The sequence below is a fragment of the Pteropus medius genome, unplaced genomic scaffold, assembly GCF_902729225.1.
Source record: "Pteropus medius unplaced genomic scaffold, Ma_sr-lr_union100, whole genome shotgun sequence".
NCBI lineage: Eukaryota > Metazoa > Chordata > Mammalia > Chiroptera > Pteropodidae > Pteropus > Pteropus medius.
The window spans coordinates 4,176,606-4,199,063 of NW_024349803.1; the positions used below are offsets into that span (position 1 = coordinate 4,176,606).

General features: G+C 46.5%; 1 protein-coding gene and 1 pseudogene across 4 annotated transcripts in view; both read left to right on the forward strand.

Moving 5' to 3' along the window:
• COLQ (collagen like tail subunit of asymmetric acetylcholinesterase) overlaps positions 1-22,458 on the forward strand; it is a 58,911-nt gene that overhangs the window by 8,668 nt on the left and 27,785 nt on the right. For 2 of the 4 annotated variants that reach the window (XM_039837090.1, XM_039837087.1), the window contains exons 2-3: positions 20,835-20,947; positions 22,114-22,215. In XM_039837090.1, coding sequence (XP_039693024.1) covers positions 20,835-20,947; positions 22,114-22,215 — 215 coding nt within the window. Of the gene's footprint in view, positions 1-16,220; positions 16,473-20,702; positions 20,718-20,834; positions 20,948-22,113; positions 22,216-22,458 lie in introns of those variants that run through there. The other 2 variants (XM_039837088.1, XM_039837091.1) reach the window with 2 other exon arrangements.
• Positions 8,827-8,945, forward strand: LOC120582681 (uncharacterized; annotated as a pseudogene).

Consider the following 22,458-nt stretch of genomic DNA (forward strand, 5'->3'; position numbering starts at 1 on the left):
TTGGTAGAAAGTACATCCTGGCTATGCCTGGGTGCACTATATATATATAGGCCCCCTCCCACCCCCCCACCCCATGCGCCAGCCCCACCCCCACCGTGCGCCAGGCCCCTCCCCCATGAGCCAGGCCCCGGGTGCACCTCCAGAGCTGCCCCAGCTTCAGAGATCCACTTCTTAAGGGGAAACACAACATTCATAGGTCAGAGGTGGAAGCTGGGGGCTAGGGTGGGGGAAGGGAATTAAAGAGAGGAAAAAAATACACAATGACAATAACAGCAGCAAAAGACAGCTGATAAAATTGGTTACAAAAGTAAATAAATAAAGAGTTAGGGAATAGTATACTAGGGAATAGCGCACTGGGGTTATTTTTGTGTTCTGTGTGTAACCCCTGAGGGCATCATTGACTTGTAGCACATTACCTGGCTTCACTATGATGAGCAGGAATGACCCAGTAAAGACTGAATTGTGTTCACTTTATTTTGCTTAAGAAGGCAGATAAATGTCATATACATTTTAAAATAACTTCTACTGAACATGACCCTAAAATTTTAAATGTCAGAAACCCAAACTTTGGTATGTCGTTTTAACCATTGCTGGGTAATAAACTGCCCTTACATTCAATGGCTTAAAAAACAATCACTCATTACTGAAGTTCATATGTTTGTGGGTCTACTAAGGATTAGCTGAGCTAGTCTGGGTTTGGCTGGCCCTGGCCGGGCTCAGTGTAGGTCCGTGGATTGACTCATCTCCAATATTCATTCACAGATGTAGCTCAGTAGTTGTTCAGTTTCTAGAATGTGCTGGCACAGACCCAAGGACAGTAATGTTTATAGATAGGCAGACCTTCCACACACTTCAATTTATGTAATTCTCACGACATCCCTGGGATTGGATGGGCATCACTCCCACTGTTCAAATGAGGAAATAGAGGTTCAGAAAGGTTAAGTGACTTTCCCAAGATCACAGAGCTGGTTTGTGGGAAAGCTAAAGGCTGGAATTCTGCCCTCCGACTGTAAGTCTGGGGCTTTCACCAGTGTAGACCAAATCTACTTATGACCATGGATAAATAATGATATTAGCTATTATAATCTGGTAGCCTACACTTCTGTCCTCTGAAAACTCGGCGCTAGATTCTATTTAAAAATTCTTCATTCCTTCTTGACATAAATTGAAATTTTTCTTTTCAATTATAGTTGACATAAATATATTAGTTTCAGATGTACAACATAGTGATTAGACATTAATATAACTTTGAAGTGATCACTCCAGTAAGACTAGTGCCCATCTGACACCATATATAGTTATTACTAAATTTTTTATTCTCCATTTCCTCCTACCATCTCCTTAGGATATCAATGCCCAAAGCTCTTAGCAAAATATTGAAGATGACTGTACTGAAGTGTGCACGACTTGCCCAGATACTGGTTTACCTTTCCTTTGAAAGTATTTGTATTTTAACAGGGGGTAAAGTTCTAAGCCAATGTATACTCCAGTAAGATGAGCTTCAACCAAGGTATTTTGGTGGATGAGGCCTTTCTAGAGTCAAGGGGATACCACTCCACAGACATTCTCTTCAGGCATTGTGAGCCAGTCTGCCCTGTACCCACACAGACACATATGGCTTCCCTCTGCCAGCACGGGATTTCTCAGGCAGGCAGGAACTCTCTAGATGATGTTTGGGTCAAGGTCTCAGAGACCAGGTGGTGAGAAGATCCAAATCCAGTCCTACTGAGTCATGTAGAAGAATGTGAATTCTGTTCGGGTGCTGGAATCTTCTCTAGTTGCCTGCTGGGATGTGACCAAAAGCAGACATTTTGTGGCCTATAGGACCTGATGTCTAGCCCTGTGCTCCCCTGACTAGGGAACCAATCACGTTCTCGGCAGTAGATTATGGGCCATTTGCTTGTGTCTGATGTTGATCAGCTATTGTTTAATGTTCCGTAATGCATTTCCCAGCCGTCTCCTCCAATTTAGCTTCCCATGTTTCCTCTAGATAATATAATCAGTGAAGGTTCTTAAATTAAAGGGCTTTCCAGGGGTCCCGGCCTTGCCACTGCTCCGCATCCCAAGCCTCTGAATAAAGCAGTAGTTTCATCTCCAGCTCAGACGGAGAGAGGTGGGTATGAGAGATGGGAAGCTTTCCCTTCAGATATCTAGAGCCGAGCCCCCACATTGCCACTCACCACACTGATGCCTGCTTTCCTCAGATTCACAACAAGCACTGCAGCAACCATACAAAAACATTTTGCAGCTCTAGAATGAAGGAATGCCCCTCTGGCTTCAATGAGTCACCAAGTGTTCCATCTTCTTTAAATGCAGTTCACATCATAAATACTACTTGTATCGCTCGTATACTTGGTACCAATTATCCCCAAAGCTACAATTGTATTTGCTCTTCCTAGCAGTCCCTATGTGACGGATCTTGGGTTTGAATCCTGACTCTGTTATTTGCTCTGTGATTGTCGGAGGGGGGTGGGGTCACACCACAATTATAGCAAGCCCCAAATTTCTCATCTGTAATACGGGTATAATAGTCTTCAGCTCACGGGACTGCTATGAGGATTTATTCATTCAATAGTAACTTAATAAGTGCCAACTATATACCTGGAACTGAGGAGCAACAGTGTTCAGATAAAAATGTGCCATACACGTGGAGCTGCTGTCATCACCCTGAGAAGGGCTTGCCCGGCTGGCCCGCTGGTCCCACGAGGTGGACGAGACACCTGCAGCAGAGCTGAAGCTCAAGAAACAGCTGCCCAAGGACCAAATCCAATCTTTATGTTTAGCCTTCATGTTGTAGTACTAAAAAAAAAAAGGACAGAGAGAGAGAAAAAAAAATTTCTTGATTGCCTTAGTTAAAAGTGTATTTCTGATGTCTCTTAAAAAATAAACTTCTTGAAAACTAGGACGACCTGGTGGTCCTGACCACAACCTGATATGGCAAAAACTGTCTGGAATGGAGCAATTGGTGACCACTCAGCCCCAGCTCCCAAGTCCCCACCGCACCCCTCTTGCCTCACACCTGGTCTACCCTCCTCAGGACACTTACCTGTCTAGCCCCATCTGGGCATGTGACTGTTTAACTTCTGGGGTCAAAAGCCCTGCTGGGCCGGACTCTGCCTGCTCCTTCTTTAGCAGTCTCAGGGAATTTTTCCAGAATTCCCGAGCTTTGTAGAGCTCAGTTTGAAGTCAGTGTTCTGGACTAGTGGTGCTCAAGCTACAGCACTGGTTCTTGGCTCTGGCTAGACATAAGAATCACCTGGGATGCTTTATAGAAGCCCAGAGTCCAAGCCAAACAGACTAAATGAAATAAATCATAATCTCTGGTTCATTTGATCAGATACTCATAGTGTTTAAAGTGTTCTAGGTGATTCTAAGGACTAGCCAGGGTTAACTATTGAACTATAGCCAGCATCGGAATGACCAAAAGGTTTGTTAAAACACAGACGGCTGGGACGTGGTTCCATAGTGTAGCGGTTAGCACATCTGCTTTACACACAGAAGGGCTTGAGTTCGCACCCCAGTGGAGCCACGGCCCATGGTCTACGGCCGTGCCACCCTGAACAAGCCTGATGTCTGATCTCGGAAGCTAAGCAGGGTTGGGTCCTCGGCTGGACCGCATCCCCGGAGTTTCTGATCCAGTAGGTCTGGAATGGGGCCCAAGAGTTTGCATTTCTAAGATCCTAGGTGCTACTGATGCTGCTGGCCCGCAGACCAAACTTTGAGAACAGCTGTTCAAGTTGGCCTTTGAGCTCCTGTATTAGTTTCCCATGGCCACCCAGTGGTCACATTGCTGCCTTCTTCTGTGTCAAATCTTCCTCTGCCTCTCTCTTATAAGGACACTTGTAATTACATTTAGCCACCCCGCTCCCAAATAATTTCCCCATCTTAAACATCTTAATTTAATCACAGCTGTAAAGTTCTTTTTGCCATAGAAGGTTACATTTACAGGTCCTAGGAATAGGGATCTGGACTTTTTGGAGGCCATTATTCAGCCTACCACAGTTACCTTTCCACTGGGCAAAGTGTCCCATGAGTGCATTTTTTAAGTGACATCAGGTTCAAAGGGACAGGTATATGTACTGTCTTCATTTGAGTTCCTTCCCAGAGCAGACCCTGAGACAAGATTTGGGTGCAAGTATTTTATTTAGGAAGTGATCCTAGTAGGGCTTGGGTAAGAAAGACAGGAAAGGGTGGGCAGTCAATACCGGGGGAGTTCATAAGAGGATACCTGGGGACCTTGAGAAGACAAGGAACTGGGATATTTATCTACCAGACCCTGGAGACATGCTTGCCTGAAGCAGCAAGCATGGCTGGAGAAGCCCTCTGGCATAGTCACAGGTGCTTGTGGCAGGAAATGGAATCCCGTAGGGCCTGATGAATGCTGAGAGATATGGGCAGGGAGGTGACAGCATCTGCCATAGATACTTGAAGAGATCAGCTGTGGTTCTGTGGCCCTTGCACAGTTGCCTACTCCATCCGTTCTTTCTGGGCAGTGGCAGTTATAGCTCAGCACCCCTGCTGTGATACGGGAGCTGGGATCCAGTTGCTAAGGGAGCCCCATTAACACTAAAAGCCGCCTTGGATGGAGCACTTTCTGTTTGCTAGACTCTTTAAGTATATGACTTCTAATCTTCACAACAATTTCACAAGCCATTCCTGCCTCCATTATACCAAAGAGGAAACTAACTATTCAGAGAGGCACAGTCACTTGCCTGAAGTCACACAGTGCCAGGGCCAAAATTCCAAATCGGGACTTTCCCAAATCATTGTAGAGGCAGAATAGCCTAGTGGTTAGGAGTAGGGCATCTAGTACCACACTGCCTACGTTCAGATCTTGTGTTTCCCTTAGCTTTGTGATGTTGAGCAGGCAAATTACCCTCTTTGTGCATTTTTTAAGTGACATCAGGTTCAAAGGTACAGGTATATATACCCTCAGTTTCCCCATCTATAAAATGGGGCTAAAAGTGAGATTTAACTCACAGATCACGTTTGAAGTTTAAAGGAACTAATTATGAATGTAAATACTTAAAATCAAGCTGGGTGTGTGATATATAAACTTTTTCTGTTATTTTTTTCCCCCAGAACCTAGCAGTATCTCTACATATGCCAGGAGGTCATGATCTCCTAAGATGCATTTGTGTCAAAAGGCAAAAGTTCCAGATAAAACCCAAACAATAACTTTGCTTAAAATATCCCGCAAGTTAAGGCAAAAAGAGGGGCTCAGCTTTTATCCATTTTGTATTTGTGAATCAGTCCCTAAAGTAGGGACACATAGACCAGGGAAAGAATCTCTGCTTGTGGTGACGGGCTTTCCCAGACGGCTTTAAAAATACACCTGGCCCTATTCCATCTTCCAGCCCAGGAGCATTCAGCTCCATTCATGCCCACACTTATGTCTCCACAGCAACCAACATAAGCACAAGCTTGACTGTGTGTTGGGAGCTGGTGACAGCTGAAGGAGGCCTTGTGGCTGCTGAGGGCTTTTTACTGTAAACCAGCTGGAGTCTGAAAAAAGAGTTGAACAGGCCCCCACCTCTCCCAGGCCTCCCACTTCTTTCCCCCTTCATCCTGTGCTGCTGCTCACCTGGCCTTCTTTGGAATTTTCTCAGAAGTCTGGAGAAAAGACGAGGAGCTTTCCTACTGCAGCTGGTAGTTCTTTCTTGGGACATGTGCTTCAGAAGGGACCTTCCAGGGGACCCAGAAGGGCAGAGGGTGGGGTGATGATGGCCATCCTACCTGTAGAGACCTGTCCGACTGGGGCTTTCTTACTCTACTGTGACATGGGGTTTGTTCAAGCGTTTGCACTTGTCCCATGTATGAGAGACCTGCAAGGTGGGTCGTTATCGTTAAGGGTTGAAACTGGGCTACCTCTTTGTGCCCAAATAGAACGGCTCAGTTTCTGGGATCATCCATACTGGGGTGGCCCCCGAACGCTTCCAAATTCCCTGTGGTCATCCAGAAACCCAACACTCTACCGCTGAGATTAGTGTTCAGGATTTAGGGTGGCATCAAGTGAGACAACGACCCTTTTCCCTCTTGTTTGTCTTCCTGAGAGCTATTTTAGGCAAGGTCATGATAGGAAAAATAAATGGTGGAAAAGATGGACGTCCTCTGTGTCCTGGGAGCAGCAGGGCCCTGAGCGAACAGTGTGGGTTTGGGTGACATGCTCCTTCACTCTCCATGTCTGCCCATAGAAAGTGAGGGGTGGAAGGCCAGGATGCCTGTCTGGGCAGTTCGAACCCTGGAAACGCTTTTCCCAAAATAACTGAGATAAACGGCATCTTTTCTTTTTTGTTTCTTTAATTATTTGAGTCAACTGCCTCAGCCCGCACTTTCTCTGCTGGGCAGCCTTGAAGGTAAGAAAACACCTGCCTCACAGGCATAGAGCTGGCTGCCATGGTGACTGCTGCTAAGATTCTCTTGTTCAGGTCCAACTAGAAGGTTGCGTGGGGACATTGAATCAGGGGGCTTGGCAATTTGCCAGTTTACTAACATTCTTTGAGAGGTATTGTGACATAGCGCTAAGGCACTGAGGTAAAATTTGGGAAACTTGGTTATTTCTCTGGACCTGCCACTAACTCCTGGGACACATGTGCAGTATTGGACAAGCAATTTGTTCTCTGTGAGATTTGTTTCCTGATCTGTAAAATGAAGGGATGGACCAGATTGCAAAGATCCTTTTAGACGTCGACTTTCTCTGACTTTGTGGCTAACAAGTTGCTTGCTAATTTATAGAATTAGCATCTACCCAAAGAAGGGGTCTTGGTGCGTATTTCTCTTCTGAGCATTGGCATCTGAATATCCATGATGTGGTTCACCTTTGGACAGCTCTGGACTTGAGTGACATCTTTGTGATCTACTAGCTAAGTGATCTTGGTCAAGTGGTTGTAGTTTAACTTAACACCTCAGTTTCCACCTCTGTAGAATGGGGATAATAAAAATACCTATCCCATTAGATGGCAGTGAGGATTCAACGAGCTAATAGGTACAGAGCTTTGCACTGCACCTGGAACACAGTCAAGTTCTCAGTTACTGGCTGCAACATGATTCCAAATGGTGGTGAGCAATTTGGAGTCCAGGCCACGTGCCTCCTCCTGGGATTCTTCACTTCTACTCTAATCCCACCTGCTCTTATTTGGTGGCTGGGAGATTTGCTCATGGTTCGAAAGAGCCCAGTTTCAGAACTCAAGGTCTCCATTGAAAGCCCAAGGCTGAGCAGGGGACATCACAGGGCGTGGGCCATGGAATCGGAGGTCTGGGCTCAGAAGCCCTGCTCCATGGGACCTTGAAGGTCAGAGCTTCAGTTTTCCACACCTGAAAAAGGGGAGTGGGGGGCATAATAGAAGGTAATTCCAGGGGTTATTGTGAGGGTCAAAGGAGAAAGTATGGGAGGGCCTAGCTCTGACCTAGTGGAGTATGTACTTGGGAATTGTTGTTCCTTGAGGGGTGACACCAGACTTTCTCAACCTGGAAAGCATGGGGTCATACCTGAGGCTAATAACAGTGTACTAATTTCTCAGCAGAAAGGCCTGCTGATGGGCAAAGCCCACCCATAGGCAGCCCTTCCTGTGGCTGTGAGGGAGAAAGCCTCTCACTTCCCCCCACAAGGGTGAGCTTGCTTATAACCCTCCTCCCCTGCCCCAGGCACTGCAGCCCTGAGAGTGTCCACCCTTTGGAAGTTGTGCAATTCTGCGAGGAACCTAGCTGGTAAAACAAGCTACTTCCTTGTTCATCCATGTCAGGAGAACAAGACCCTCTGTCCGCATAGCATCTGTCTTGTATAGAATGACAGTCTTTCCCCCTTCAAATGGACAGCAAATGCCAAGTCACCAGGCCTGCCAGCATGAGTCCCTCTGGGCAATCAGAGGAAGGTTAAGTATGAAAATTTCAAATGGAATGCCATCAAATGGTGGCTGATTTGGCAAAGATGCTCAGTTTACTGGCCATATACCCATTGCTGCCACTTTGCATTTTGTTGAATTTTTTTTTTCTAAATGAGGCAATAAAATCTATTTAAACTTATTCAGGTTATTATTTATTACCATGTATAAATCTGTCACTCTATCTCTAAATTAATTATGACTCTTACTTAAGATATATAGCTTTTGATAGACTTCCCATCAGTCCAGTGACCAATGACCAATAGTTATTGCACCTCCTATTATATACTTCACTATTTTATTGAATAGGATTCATAAGACAAGCTAACTCAAGGAGCCTGAAGTCTATCTGTGACATTAAAATAACACAGATGAGATAATTAACAAGGAGCAAAGTATCCACATGGTGGTGTCTCAGACACACAAGTAGTTGGAGTTTATATGAGAGCAAAGCAGTTACAACAAAGAGACAACTGATTTGCGTTCAAGTCACAACCCCACTGCTTAGCTGGGCACGTCTTTGAGCCTCAGTTTACTGATCTGTCAGGTAGGGAAAACGTTAACAAACCTGAAGGCTGTTGTAGGCCAGTGCTTAGCACATAAGTGTCCAGTACAGGTTACTGAGTATTTGTGATGGTTGATGTTTGCAAGCTATGTAAAAGTAGTTTAAAGAATGTTTGTGTTGTCTGCTTTAGATCACAGATAAAATGTCTTCTGGAAAGCAAGCAAAACAAACAAACTTATACCTTATAACAGAATAAATTACAAATGAATTAGGATTTAAATATAAAATATGAAATTATAAAATTATTAGAAGAAACCTGGGGAGATTTTTAGAATAACTTTAGCATGTAGAAAAACCCAGAAACCATAATAAAAAAGCTGCTACCATAACTTCTACCACCTAAATTTTGTGCGTGGGAAAAACAATCAAAAACAAAGTCAAGTCCACGGCCATGCCACCCTGAACAAGCCCAATCCCATCTGATCTTGGAAGCTAAGCAAGGTTGGGCCTGGTTAGTACTTGGATGAGAGACCACCTAGGAAGACCAGGTGCTGTAGACATAAATAAAATAAAAAATAAGGGATTGTAAGCTGACAAGGTCCTTGCAATCTGTGAGGTTAATCAAGGGTTGCCTAACCTAAAAAGTCAAAAGGCCAAAACAAACTGAGGAAATACTTGCAAGTCATATAATAAAGTGCTACTTTCCTTTTATGTAAGAAAAATTTATAAGAGAAGACCAGCAACCTGATGGAAAAATGAAAAAAGTGCAAATGGCTCTGAAGCATGTGAAAATATTCACCATAAGAGAAATGCAAATTAAAACCACACTGAAATACCGTTTTTATCTATCGGATGGGCGAAATTCAAAAGGTCTGATGTCGCATGTGCTGGCGAGGGTGTGTGGAAACAGGTACGCATATCTCTGTTCGTGGGGAGGATGCGAACTGATGGCGGCTTTGTGGAGATGAATTAGCCAACATGTGTAAAAATTACAAATACACACACTCTTTGGTCCAGCAATTTTATTCTAGGAATTCATTTAATGGACACACCACCGTACGCAAAGATGCATGCTAAGATTATTTTATTGTATCATTGTTTATATCAGCAAATGTTTGCTAATTACCCAAATGTACATCAATAGGAGGGCAGGATGAACAAATTGTGGTTCTTCCAAGTGAAGGAAAATTATGTAGCTATAGAAAGGATGCATTTTATGTAGTCACACAGAATAATCTCTTAGAAATACTGTGAAGAAACTGAGAGAAGACCATATTCATAGTATTATATAAGTAAGTTTACTCGAAGTAAAAGGGAAAATATTGTACCTACTTGCTTGCCCTGTATGCATAAAATTATCATGGAAGTATACACAGGAGACTAAGCTGCTGATGAGAATTAATTGGAACTGGAACAGATGTGGGAAAGTTTTCATGTATACCTTTTTATGAGTTTTGAACTCTGAATTGCATGAATGTGCTACTTATTCTAAACAATTAAACAAAATTCCATATATGCATACAAAACAGAGCCTCTCATCTGAAGCACAGGGTGGGATTTTTCTGTCTTTAAAGGTCTGTTAGACCCAAATTAACAATAGGAATTGAGATCTCAGAGAATTTCCAGACCGATAGAATCACACAATCATAGTGCTGCAAAATCCTAAGCTTTATCTTGCCAACTTGTTCAGTTGAGAATCTCTGTTGCTCAGTCAAGGTCAAGTGGGTCAGCCTGGGGTCTCCCACTTTCTGAAATTCAGGGATTTGAGTGACTCCGTGAGACCAATGGGTAGAAATGTCCGTCTGTGCCAGTGGGCATCCGGGGGTTCCCAGGAGCTCTACTCCCTCCTCCCCACCTGCTGTGGACCCTCAGACAACAAATACTGAGGGGGGTGGGGCAGGGAGGTGGGGGCTCTATGGAAGGAGCTAAGTAAGCCACTTGGTTTTGAATCACAAGTGTCAGCAGAGCTAAGATGTCACCATGGAAGAATGAAGGTGTGGAAATGTGATGATTGGAAACACAGGGTCTTTCCACTCAGCCCCAGTTGTCAGAGGGTGTAGGAAATAACCCACTCTTTGGGCCCAATGCAGCTGGACGGTTTTGTCTCTGACCTATGGCCAGACCTCCTGAATAACCCTAGAACGTGGCCTCCCCTGTCAAGCCGTAGCCGAAGATTTAATAGCACTCACTGATTTATGCTGGCCGCTGTAATCAGATTCGGAGCCAGGCGCAGCCAGACGTGGGGAGGTTTCTTGATGTTCCTTTGTCTCCTAATAACATTGTCTCCTCCTTCCTCTCTATTTACCACATGCCATTTGGTCAAATTAGAACTTGAACTTAAAAAAGCAGATGCCTTCCTTTAGATAAGGTCCAAAAATTTCCCTCGTGGGAGGAAAGAGGGATGGGTTTGTCTCCTTGAATCTATGCACAGTCAAAGGAGTCACAGTTGATATATGACTTACTATAAAGTAACGACCCGTGTGGGATGATTCTCTTTCATCCTTGTAGCTAGAGCAGATTTTTCCTCTTCCCGGCATCCCTGTAAGGGACAGAGGAGAATGTCCTCATGTTCTTTGTGGAAATTTAATTACCTTCTCCAGGTCTCTTGATGAGTGGCTACAGGCTCTTCCAGACAACACTGGTGTTCTAGCTCTGTGCAGCTCCAGGAGCCCCCAGATATTTGACCCACGCCCAATCCTAACCCTTATGAAGATATCTTCTGGTTCTTTGTTGCCTACTTAAAATTATTTAATTCTTTTTTATTATGAAAAATTTCAAACATTCAAAAAAGTGGAAAAAATTATCCAGGGAACATCAATATGCCCCGCTGTTATCGGCCGAACTGTGTGCCTCTCAAAAATCATTAAGTGGAAGCCCTAACCCCAGTACCTCAGAATGTGACTGTATTCGAAGACAGGGCCTTTAAAGAGGTGACATGACTATATGAGGCCTTTAGGGTGGGCCTTGATCCAATCTGACTAGTGTCCTTATAAGAAGAGGAAATTTGGACACAGAGAGATACTAGGGATGCTCAGAGGGAAGGCCATGTGAGGACACAGCTAGAAGGCAGCCATCTGCAAGCCAAGGAGAGAACCAAACCTTCCAATACATTAATCTCAGACTTCCAGCTTCCGGAACTGTGAAAAATAAATTTCTGTGGTTTAAGCTCCCCAGGTACATTGTTATGGCAGCCGTAGCAAACCAATACACCTACCACATAGATTCTGCAGTCATCATTTTGCCGTATTTATTCTATCATATATTTGTCCATCTTTCCTGTTTTTTGGTGGATTCCAAAATGAGTTGCAGATCCTCTGCGCACGTTAAAGACTAAATTATTCAACAGGGAAGGTAAATGCACATTTGATTAAAGGCCACTAATGCACATGATTGAACCCTTTCTGTGGCCAGAATAGTAAGAGGCAAGTAGGACTGTCTGTCATCCTGCAATATGAGTTTACAAACCAGGAAACTGGGACCCAAAGATGAGTCATTATAAGGCTTGATTAGAAAGACATGGAACTGGAGGCTGGTAAATTCCTCCAACCCTAGCTGGCTGGAGCTGCTATTACACTTTTTTTTTCAGGTTCCCTACGCTTTCTCTGGCTGGTGGGGACAAGGGGGTGGGAAGTCACCACTTTGTGCCGGTAACCAAATCTCCAGAAATCTCCAGGGTCAGACATCTGCATTCAGTCCTGGCCTACTACCCACTGGCCCTGTATGCCCTTAGGTACGTCCCTAAGTCTCTCGGCCTTGTATGAAAATGAAGATGTTAGTACTGATACGTACCTTGTAGGGTTGTTGTGGGGACAGGAGAAAGTTATTGAATGTTCGTGGAATGCTTCCGGTAGTTGGCACTTCACTGTTGCGTTAGGGTAATGCTGTCCACTGTAACAAACAAGCACCCACATTTTAGTGACTTAATCTAACCAAAATTTATTTTCTGCTCACGCAGCAGTCCAGTGTCCCTGGTTGGGGGCAGCTCACCTCCACGCTGGCATTTCAGAGTGCGGGCCCTTTTTCCATCTGTGGCTCCACCATCTCGCAGGGCTCTGGTCATCTGCATCCAGGCAGAACCATTGGAAAGAAGAGTCACATGCCCCAGGTATTCTCACTGCAGAGGCAGGAAAGTACAGCCACGTCTCAGGGACAGCTGTGGCCTATGGAAGGGGGAGCACACATTTTGGGGGAGTACTAGCCTTCTCTGTAGAGCCCCAGGGAGAGAGGTGCTGTGATGTAAAGTCAGTGGCCAGGAGTTAGGTGTGGAGAGAGCCAGCCAGTCAGGGAAGGGCCAGGTCAGAGGGAAACCTTCCTGCTCCATGGAAGCAGTGAGAACAGAAGAGGGGATGGTGAGGGGTGGCAGGAGGAGTGGGGGTTGGGAACAGTGGTCGGGAAGGAGAGCCATCCCTCGGGGCGGGATAAGATGGCCACCAGGGAGCACCTTCTCACAGGGCTGTGTGCAAGATTCCTTTTGAACTTGGTACTAACTATGTGGCCTGGACTTGGCTTCTCCAAGAGTCCTTTTCTCCTCTATAAAAGGAAGATATTTTATATGCTATGAGGAGTAACTGCAATATTACGTGGGAAGTGCTGAGCCCACCATCGTCATTTCATGATGAGGATTCTGCTAAACAAGGGTCAGCAAGTATGCAGCACAGGCATCACTCCTTCCTCCCATTTCAGGGAGGACGACACTGATAAGTCCCAACCCTCTTTCCTCTTAACACAGTGTTCCAGGGAATCTGTACCACTCAGTTCAAGTTAGCAGATGAGATGAAAACTCTTTGCCCTCCAGAGTTAGACCATGGACTTATTCATCTATATATCCTGGTGGCAGAGCAAGAGCTTGACATACAGTAAGTGTTCGATAAATGTTTGCAGGCTGAAATGGAATCTGTTATAGGGCTCTACTGCTGGGGATTCTGTCTAAACCAACTTAGCAGGATTCTTGCTAAAACTGGACTCTGCAAGCATGGACGCAAAGCCCAACTTCAAAGCCTTGTTGAGAGCCTGACCAAAGTTTGCTCAAGGAGACTCTTTGTCAGCGGGAAAGAACCTATGTCCTCCAGGCTACTTCTCTGTCCACCAGGTTCGGATGGGACAGCCAACTTGAGGTGCTCTGGGGTGGATGGGACCCTAGGCTCTGCCCCCAAACATGCAGATGTCTTTGCCTCACACTGGGAATTCTGGGTCCTTGAGAAGGATTCTGAGTTATCCAGGCTCCACAATCTCTCTGCACAGTGGGGGTGGGAGACACAGCAGGGGGAAGATGCAAAGCAGACTCCGCTTTGGTGAGGACCAACAGGGAACAGGCCTGCATGTGCCAACAGTGGGGACAGGAGCTTCTGGAACAGTGCCCAGGGAGGCAGTATTCCAGAAATGGTCTTCTGTCCTGGTTGATAAATACCAGAGCTGCAATTAAGACAAAATACTGTGAATATGACACCTGCTGACAGCTGCAGGAAGGCCCCGGAAACTTATTATGAATTAAATTTTGCAGGCAGCTCTGCTGTGGTGAGCTGGTGCTTGGGCCAGTGAACCTGAGGGTACTCCGCAGGCCGCTACCTCCAGTGCAAGGATTGCCCTCCAGGGTAGAAGCGGGGAGAGTGATCCTCCGTCCCTGTCAGGGCCCCTGTGAAGGGCTTTTTGTGTCTCAGAAGTCATAGCTGGAAAAGGCTTAGGCTCATCTTGTCCCACGCTACCATTATACGTTTTGGAAAACCAAGGCCCAGTGGGGAGCTAAGGTCACACAGTAAGTTTCTGGCCACACCAGGGCTGGAAACCAGGATTCCGTATCCCGGGCTGGCAAGCTTGGCTGAAGGGCAGTCATCAGTCGTGGAGCATACATCCAGGCGTTTGGTTTAAGGAATTTCAACTGTTAGTCCCTCAAGAGATAGAGACAGAGGCAGAGAATGGGACATAGTTAGAGATGGGGAGACAGAGAGAGAGAGAGAATGAGACCGAGTCAGGAAAGAGAGTTGCAGGAGGAGAGAAACGAAGATAAAAGGGACAGAAAGAGACGTGCATGAGCCTGAGTCGTTAAGTTCGAAATAGAGATTCGAACACCTGAAGGGCTGGACGGGACCTCAGAGGTCATCTAGTCCAGTCACCTTCTTTTTTACAATAATGAAACAAAGTATACAAAGGTTTACTTGTGCAAACCTTTTAAGAAAAACGTTGATGCCGAATGGTAAGAAAAATAAATGCTTTTGGTGCTAACAGTGGCAAAACTCCCATCTCCAAGAGTTTCGAAATGAGCTTTAAAGAATGGAGAGGTGCAGGAATGACCCAGCCCAGGACATCTGAGAAAAGGTGATGCAGATGATATTTCTGCAACTGTCTGGGATTCGGGCCTCTATGCCTTCCATGCTTCTTTCTCTGAGATCTTAGATTCTGTGTTTCTGAGAACAGAGAGGAAGGCCCCAGAGAGAGAACACAGCCTAACCCTTTCAATCCTCACTCCTCCCATCTCGATGCCAGTAAATCTTCTCTGCTTTCAAAGCTCAGCTCAAATGCCATCTCTTCTCGGAAGCTTTCCCTGATTTCTCACTTGTATTCCCTGCTCCAGCTGGTACCCATCACTTCCTTCTATAAATCCCTCTACATACCCCAGCTGCATTTTAGCCTCTTCTCTTTTCCCACCTTGTACAATAGTTGTCTTTGAAGATGTTGATACAAGAGCCCCTATTCTATGCCAGGAACTACCAAAGCCTTAATAGTTCTTTAGTCCTTACAACAAGTAACAGGGCAGGTTTCATCTTATCCACTGTACAGATAAGAGAACTGAGACTCAGAGAGAGTGAATAACTTTCTCGAGGTCATACAGCCAGTAAGTGCAAGACAAGGACTGCAACCCAAGTTTGCCTAACTCCAGGGCCTGTACTCTTTCCACAGCACTGAACAGCACGCTCCGAGGGCAGGGACTGTGTCTAGTCATTGCGTCTTGCACACGATTGGTACTCGATATGTGTTTCTGAATGAATGATAGAGTAAATGAATGAATGAATACAAGAAATAGTCTTTCTTTTGGAGACTATAGCTCAGGGGTCAGCAAACTACAGCCTGCGGGCCAAATCTAGCTTGCCTCCTTTTTCGTAAGTGAAGTTTTATTGCAACACAGCCACACTATTCCTTCATGTATTGTCTATGGCTGCTTTCATGTACTATGGCAGAGTTCCATTGCAACAATGACCATGTGGCCCATAGAGCCTAAAATATTTACTGTCTAGTTCTTTCCAGAAAAGCCTTGCCGACTCCTTCTATAGCCTATGGTCTTTACTAAGCTGGTTAAAACAACAGAGCTTATTGCTAAGTACTAATAATCTTGTCTTTATGACCTGGAATATTTGTGTGTGTGTGTGTGTGTGTGTGTGTGCGCGCACGTGCGCGCACGCACATGCTTGTGCATTGGGTATGCCTATAAAATTTCAGACAGATTTCTACACGTGTCTGATACATATCACCTTATTATTTTACAGGCAGGCTTCATCTAAAAAGGTTTACCCCACAGGCTTTAATTAATTTAGCTTTTTTGGCAGCACGTTGGCACAGACATGGTGAAGGCTAAGGGACCCTGGCAACAAAGGTCTCCCCTGAAGCAGTGGAGGGCAGACTCCCCAGACAGTCACAGTGAGAGTGGACATTGGGGCTGGCCAGAGCAGTATCATCATGGCAATTTCTGAGCTGAATGAAAGAGGCCAGTTTGATGGACTGCACTTCATTTCCTCTCTGCTTGCGATCAGTAGCCCAGGCTCCCGACCTCAACCCCTCCCTTGGACTGAGAGGACTCTCCCTCTCCCAAGCTGCCCCCTAGTGCTACCTCCTGAGAGGCAGCTCAGGTCTGGCTTCTGGACCCCTGGTGTCTGGGGCAGAAGCAACACCAAAGAAGAGATTGGCTGACTGTCACCCAAATGCCCAGCAGGCCAGATGCTGGGAACACTCGGGGTGTGACAGATCTCACCCCGTCTCTAGTGTGTGCTCCCTGGCCAGTCCGCCTTGGGCCTTGCCCACAATGCTGGGCCCATCTCTCAGCCTCACTCATCTGCTCACCACTTCGGGACTGCTCTGTTACTCAGCTTGCTGCTTGGGTGAGTTTGCATGTGTGTGTATGTGTGTGTGTGTGTGTGTGTGTATTGTGGCATACTTGTGCACTTGCATGCGCGCGTACATTGTGTTGGAAAAGAGGACTCTCGGAAAGCAGACTTGATCTAGGAGCTCTCAGCGGCCTTTAAATCTTAAACTTCTCAGCTAGTTTTGGAATCGCAATGTAAAGGGGTCTGACAGTGGACTTGGTGGGGGCCTCGGCACACATGCTCATGTGCGTGTGCACCTGTGTGTTCCCACTTGTGATCTTGACTTCACAGTGGAAGGCTGGCAGCTGCTTCTCCATTGGCTTTGGAGTAACATTGTGTCCTGTGGTCTGGGGCCACCCTCGCCTTTGGTGGCCGAGACACTCTCCATCACTCTCCAGGCTGACTGACGTGGGTCACGAGGCTCACCATCCCAGGGCAGTAGCTACCAACCCACTAAATCGTTTTCTTTATAGACTGTGTCCTCACCTGCCCCCCATGACTACTCAGGAGCAAGCCGCAAGATGACAAATCCTAACATGGTTTTTCAGAGAAGTTCAAATACCTTCAACTTTTAGGATTAGTTTGTTTTTCAAGGTGTGTGCTATGTGTGGGGGTCGAAGAAAGGTTGTAGGGTGAAGTCTTCTCTGGGATATGCGGATCAGGGAAAACCAGGCAAATTGCAACCAGTTAAGGTGACTCAGGGTCCAAATGCCTAGTGATGCTGTGGAATGTGTGCCCTTCCCCTCTCTTCTCCTTGAGCTCCTTCTCAAAAAGGCAGGGAAACGCCTAAAAGCAGCAGGAGGAAGTTGGACAGTCCATCAACTGCACGAGCAGTTACGGAAGGGTTACTATATGGCGGCACCTGGAATTTTCTCAACCTACTAAGGCAGGATATTCATGTCACTTCTTTCCTTTGATGGCTTCCGATGACACATTTGCTTGATTTGAGGGGAGCTTCTTGATGCAAGAAAAAGAGGCAGAAACAGAAAGGGCTGTCTCTAGTACCCTGTTGATGGGCATGTCTTGTGAATGAGAGATCTAGGTGGACACAGTGGGGATCCTGGTGTCAGATGTGTAAAAAGGACTTGAGAGATGGTTTGAGCTAAACTCTTTGTGGTACAGATGGGGAAACTGAGTTTCAGATTGAAAAGGAAGTCACATGGTCACTTGCATTCAGACTCACATTTTAAGTCTCTATATTTCCAAGAATGAGTGGAGTGAATCACTTTCCGAGGATATGCCCCAGAGTCAGGTGGGTACTGAGTCCAAAGGGCAAAGCCAGCATCAACAACAGCAACGAACAAACAAACAAACAAACAACCCAAATTTTGCCAAAAGCCTGATTAGACTCAGCATTGTTTCAGCTCATGATTTGACATTGCAGTGGCCACATACAAAGCGACTTTAGTGTCTTTAAGTCAGGGCGAGCAGTCCCAAAATTCCATGATAGATGGCATTTCCAAGGCAGCTGCCTGGAGCTGAGCCACGTGACGCAGCCAGGTTTCTGCGCCCCATGTACACACACACATAATTTTTCCATCACAACAGAGCCTGCTGGGGCTTTTCCAGGCTGGACCCTGAGCTCAGACACGATTCCACGGAGGCAGCGTAGTCCAGAGAGAAACCCACAGGCCACTCGGATGACACCAAAATAGACATGTGAAGCCCTGGCTTAGGTGACTGGGAAGGAGGGGTAGGGGTGTGGGGGGGAAGTTGTTCCCAAACACGTCCACCTGATGGAAATTTTCGGAGCTGGAATGAGCTGTAAATAAACTAGACTGTGCTAAAAACAAACATCTCCAGGCAGTTGGGGGGGTGGGCAGAAATGCCTGCTGAAAATGAAAAAGGTTAAAGGGGAAAGGGATGGGGAGTCTCCAGTTTCCAGGAAGAAATAGGAGAAGTGATTGCTTTAAATGATGCAGAGTCTTTCATCAGTGGAAGGACACACAGGGTGTGGGGTGAAGGGGGGCACTGGAGGCCATATATGGTCTGGAAAAATAAGTGGTCAAGAGTGCAAGTGAACCTGCAACCCTCCCAGGTGTTCCTGGCTGGGAGAGGCTTTACAGAAACCCGCATCCTCAGGCCTTAGCTGTCTGCTGAGGCCAAAGAGAGGCAAGGGAGAAACTGCAGCTGGGTGACCTTGACAGGGTTCTGAAGTGCTGGTGCATGTCTGCCAGCCATCTCCACATGCCCGAGGCAGGGTGGAGCAACAGAGCTCGCCCGTGCCTAGCTCATTCCACACTCTGGGGAAGAAATCGGAGGAGGAATACCATTGGTATCAATGTCAAGTTTTGTAGCAATATAGCTATATTAGTTTACCACCGAGAAGGAGAAAAGCAGCCCATGACAGCCGGAGCGGGCCTGCCATTCACAGCTGGGCCATGGTGTTCTCCTGTCGAACATAAACGATCCCATAGAGCAACATCAAAGGCCACTCTGTGACTGTGACGGGTCAAGATAAAACAAGGAAGGCCACTCTGTCGCCATGTCAGACATAGACAGAATGAGACTATCAGCCGACCACAAAAATGACCAGCTATCCCTCTGTCTTTGGTAATGTGAGTGACTTCTGCTTCTTTACCAGTCAAGCTTCAGTCTCTTTCTGGTCTTCTCTTCATCCAGACAAGAATTAAGATACTCAGTCATAGACCAGCCCTTGCTTCTCGACAGCATCCAATTAAGAGTGAAGGCAGACTTTGCTTCCTCAGTCTCCCCCAATGCCACCTGGCAAAAGTCCGAATCCTAGACTAAACCTCTTCTCACACCCTGTCACCCAGATGCCCACGGTCCCCCCTGGTGTGTGCCCTCCCTGTTGCGGTGAGTCAGTAGAGCCCACTGTGTTCAACTAGAGGTACGGTCCTGGTGGTCTCCTGTTGGAAAGCATTGATGCTGGACATCTCAGGTCGTTGTTATGGGAGACCCTTGCCTTCCTCTTAGCTCCTGACCTTTATTTCCACCCACAAGCAGTCAAAGAGGAGAGATCTAGAGGAAGGACTCTGGAACCAGACTGCTGGGTTCAAATCCTGTTTCTATCACGTACTAGTTGTACACCTTGGGCAAGTCATTTCACCTCTTTGCCTCAGGGAATCAATCTATGAAATGGGGATGATAATTATAATAAAAGTACTTAACTCTCAGACTTGCTGTGAGGATTAAATTTATATGTGTAAAGCATTTAAATGGTGCCTGCTGTGTAATAATGCCCATCTTCCCACTGTCTTAAATACGTTTTTTTTAAATTAATTTTTCAAACATTTTTGTGGAATATCTAGTGTATGCCAGTTACTGTGCCAGACCCTGGGGATAAAAACTGGCTCCCATAAAACATGAGATCGTCAGAGATATACAAAGATAAAGGCCAACATAGGGGTAGGAAGTCAAGGAAGGCTTCCTGGTGGAGGCAGCACCTGACAGTTTTCGATGTAGAATAAGAGTCTCCAGATAGGCCTGGGCATGGGAGGGCTGAGTGGGATATGAGCGGAAAGGCTTTGGCAGCCACTTTACCATCTACAGGGGCACAGTTTAGGCATCTTTCTTCTTCCTGCAAGGCCTAGCCCGGTGCCTGGCAAAGCATGTGCTCAGACGAACGGACGTTTAACACCACATTTGGCAGCTTTCCCCACAAACCTGTGCCTCCTCTGATTTTTCCATCTCATACTCTACCACCATTGCCCTGGGGCCCCTGCAACATCAAAAGAGTCCTTGACTCTTCCTTCTCTTTCTCTCCTACGGCACAGTGGCCTCAGTTTCCTTCTCTCCAGTAACGTGTGCACCAAGACACTCCACGTGACAGTGAAGCTCTAAAGGTCCAGGGCCCTCTCTTTGTCTCCTCACACTCATGTATTGAGACATTTAACTGTAACTCTCCAGTGAGCGTGGGGGACACCGAATGTGTATGTAGGGTCCGGAGTCTAATATGTGTTTTACATCATGGCTCATGGCCTCTTGGAATCACCGCTACCTCCAGCCCGGCTGCCTCCCTCTCTGAACCATTTCTTCTGAGCACAACATCAAAGTTATTAACAACAACTTCCTTCTCCCCCACTGCGGGGGCACATTATGAGTCTGTCCGAACTTTGCATTCCTTGCCCCATCTCCAAAGTGACGAGTCAATCTCCAAAGAAGGAGAAACGGACCTTCTAAGGGTCACGGTGTCCGTACTGTCCACTCATGTATATCTTATCCAACTTATCTTGGTCATCGAAGGCCAGGGGAGGGCTACATCAAGTAGCAAACAGGAGGTGCACTGCTATCTAACGGGTTAGGAATCAGATTCGGAAGTCTAGGGTGGCAGCGCGGGTCTCCTTGGGCACAGCGGGCATGCCAGAGGCCCTAGCACTCACACCATGCTAATGAGTGGCAGTTTTCTCTAAACAGCCCTTCCCGGCCTGGATCAGAAGAAGCGTGGCAGCCACAAAGCATGCTGCCTTCTGACACCTCCTCCGCCCCCACTGTTCCCCCCACCGCTCTTCAGAGAGGGCCGAAGTGCGGTGAGTATCTCAGGACATGTGAGGGGACAGGAATGCAGGCTTCTCCATGCCCACCACGCCGCCCCCCTCCCCACCCCCATTCCTCAGAGTGAGCTGCCTCCAGAACCTTCTCTGAGGGATTCAACCCTTCCCTCTCACGTAGCGGTCGAGCCTGGAATGGACACTTTGCAGCTTCTGGTGTGTGCCCATCCTCCCACTATCTTAAATAAGTTTCGGAGGGAGACTCTTCTCGGTAGGGAATTGGGTTTGATAAAGTGTCCCATCTTCCTGAAAACAATGAGGTGAATTTATAACTTGCTGGGCTCCCATCAGCTGCTCAAATATGGAATTTCCCCTTTTATTTTTCTTCTCCCCAAGTACTGATGAAATTCCCTCCCATGGCCTGTATCTCTCACGGACCGTTTTTTGTGAGTTGATGCGGGAAATGGTCCTGCTGTAGCCGAACGAAGGCGTGAGCGGGAACAGAATTTGGGAAGAGAGGAAAAGAACGGGATTTGGAAAGCTGACCTAGAAGACAACAGGCTGGGCATTCTGGGGACTTGAGAGCCTCAGATCTTTCCAGAAACTCATAGATATGTACTGCCCAATACAGAAGACTCTAGCTATGTGGGGCTATGGAGTGTTTTTCATGTGGCTAGCTTGAGTTGAGATGTGCTGTATGTATAAAATGCACCCTGGATTTTGAAGACTTTCTATGAAAAGAGTCTGTAAAATATCTCATTAGTAATTTTTTAACATTGAATATATGTTGAAATGGGATATATTGGGTTAAATAAAATATATTATTAGAAGTCATTTCACTTATTTCCTTTTACCTTTTTAATGGGGCTACCAGCAAACTTAAAACCACATATATGGCTCACATTTGATTTCTACTGGACAGTGTTGTCCTAGACAGACATTGGATAAAGGTCGCTGAAATGAGCTCCTAACGCCATCCAAAGTGATCAGTAAGTCTCTGTAATCCATTCAAGCCAGTTACATCTCAAGAGCAGATGTGAGAACAGACACTGGTGGCCCAGAGGTCATCTTCTTGGGACACCATTGGGGTGTCAGGGAACCACCAGTCTTGGGAATTAGACTATGGAGCAGGTCCGTGTCCAGGATGGTGACCCTCTTCGGTCCCCCAAGTCTGACCTATAACCCTGTGTTGCTTTGCATTGAAGCTTCTCTCCCAAGACATGAAGAATCTCATCCTGGAACTGGAGACCACGCAGCCCCTGTGCACACAAGGATCGCTTGGCTCCCCTGGGCCTCCTGGCCCCCAGGTTGGTGCATCCACCAGACCTTCTCCTGCTGTCTTCGGTTCAGAGCAGCGAAGCCCACTGGGCTGAGCCCGTTCGAGCTGCCTGTTTTGGTGCGATGTGGGGCAGTTTTTCCTTCTCTGGCTCACCTCCAGCCCCAGAGCCACGTGGATAGAACGAACGCTGGTTCTTCCCTCGGTGAATTCTGTCCTCCCAGGCTTGATTTTCTCATCCACCCACTGGGGATAATAATTACCCCTGCAGTAC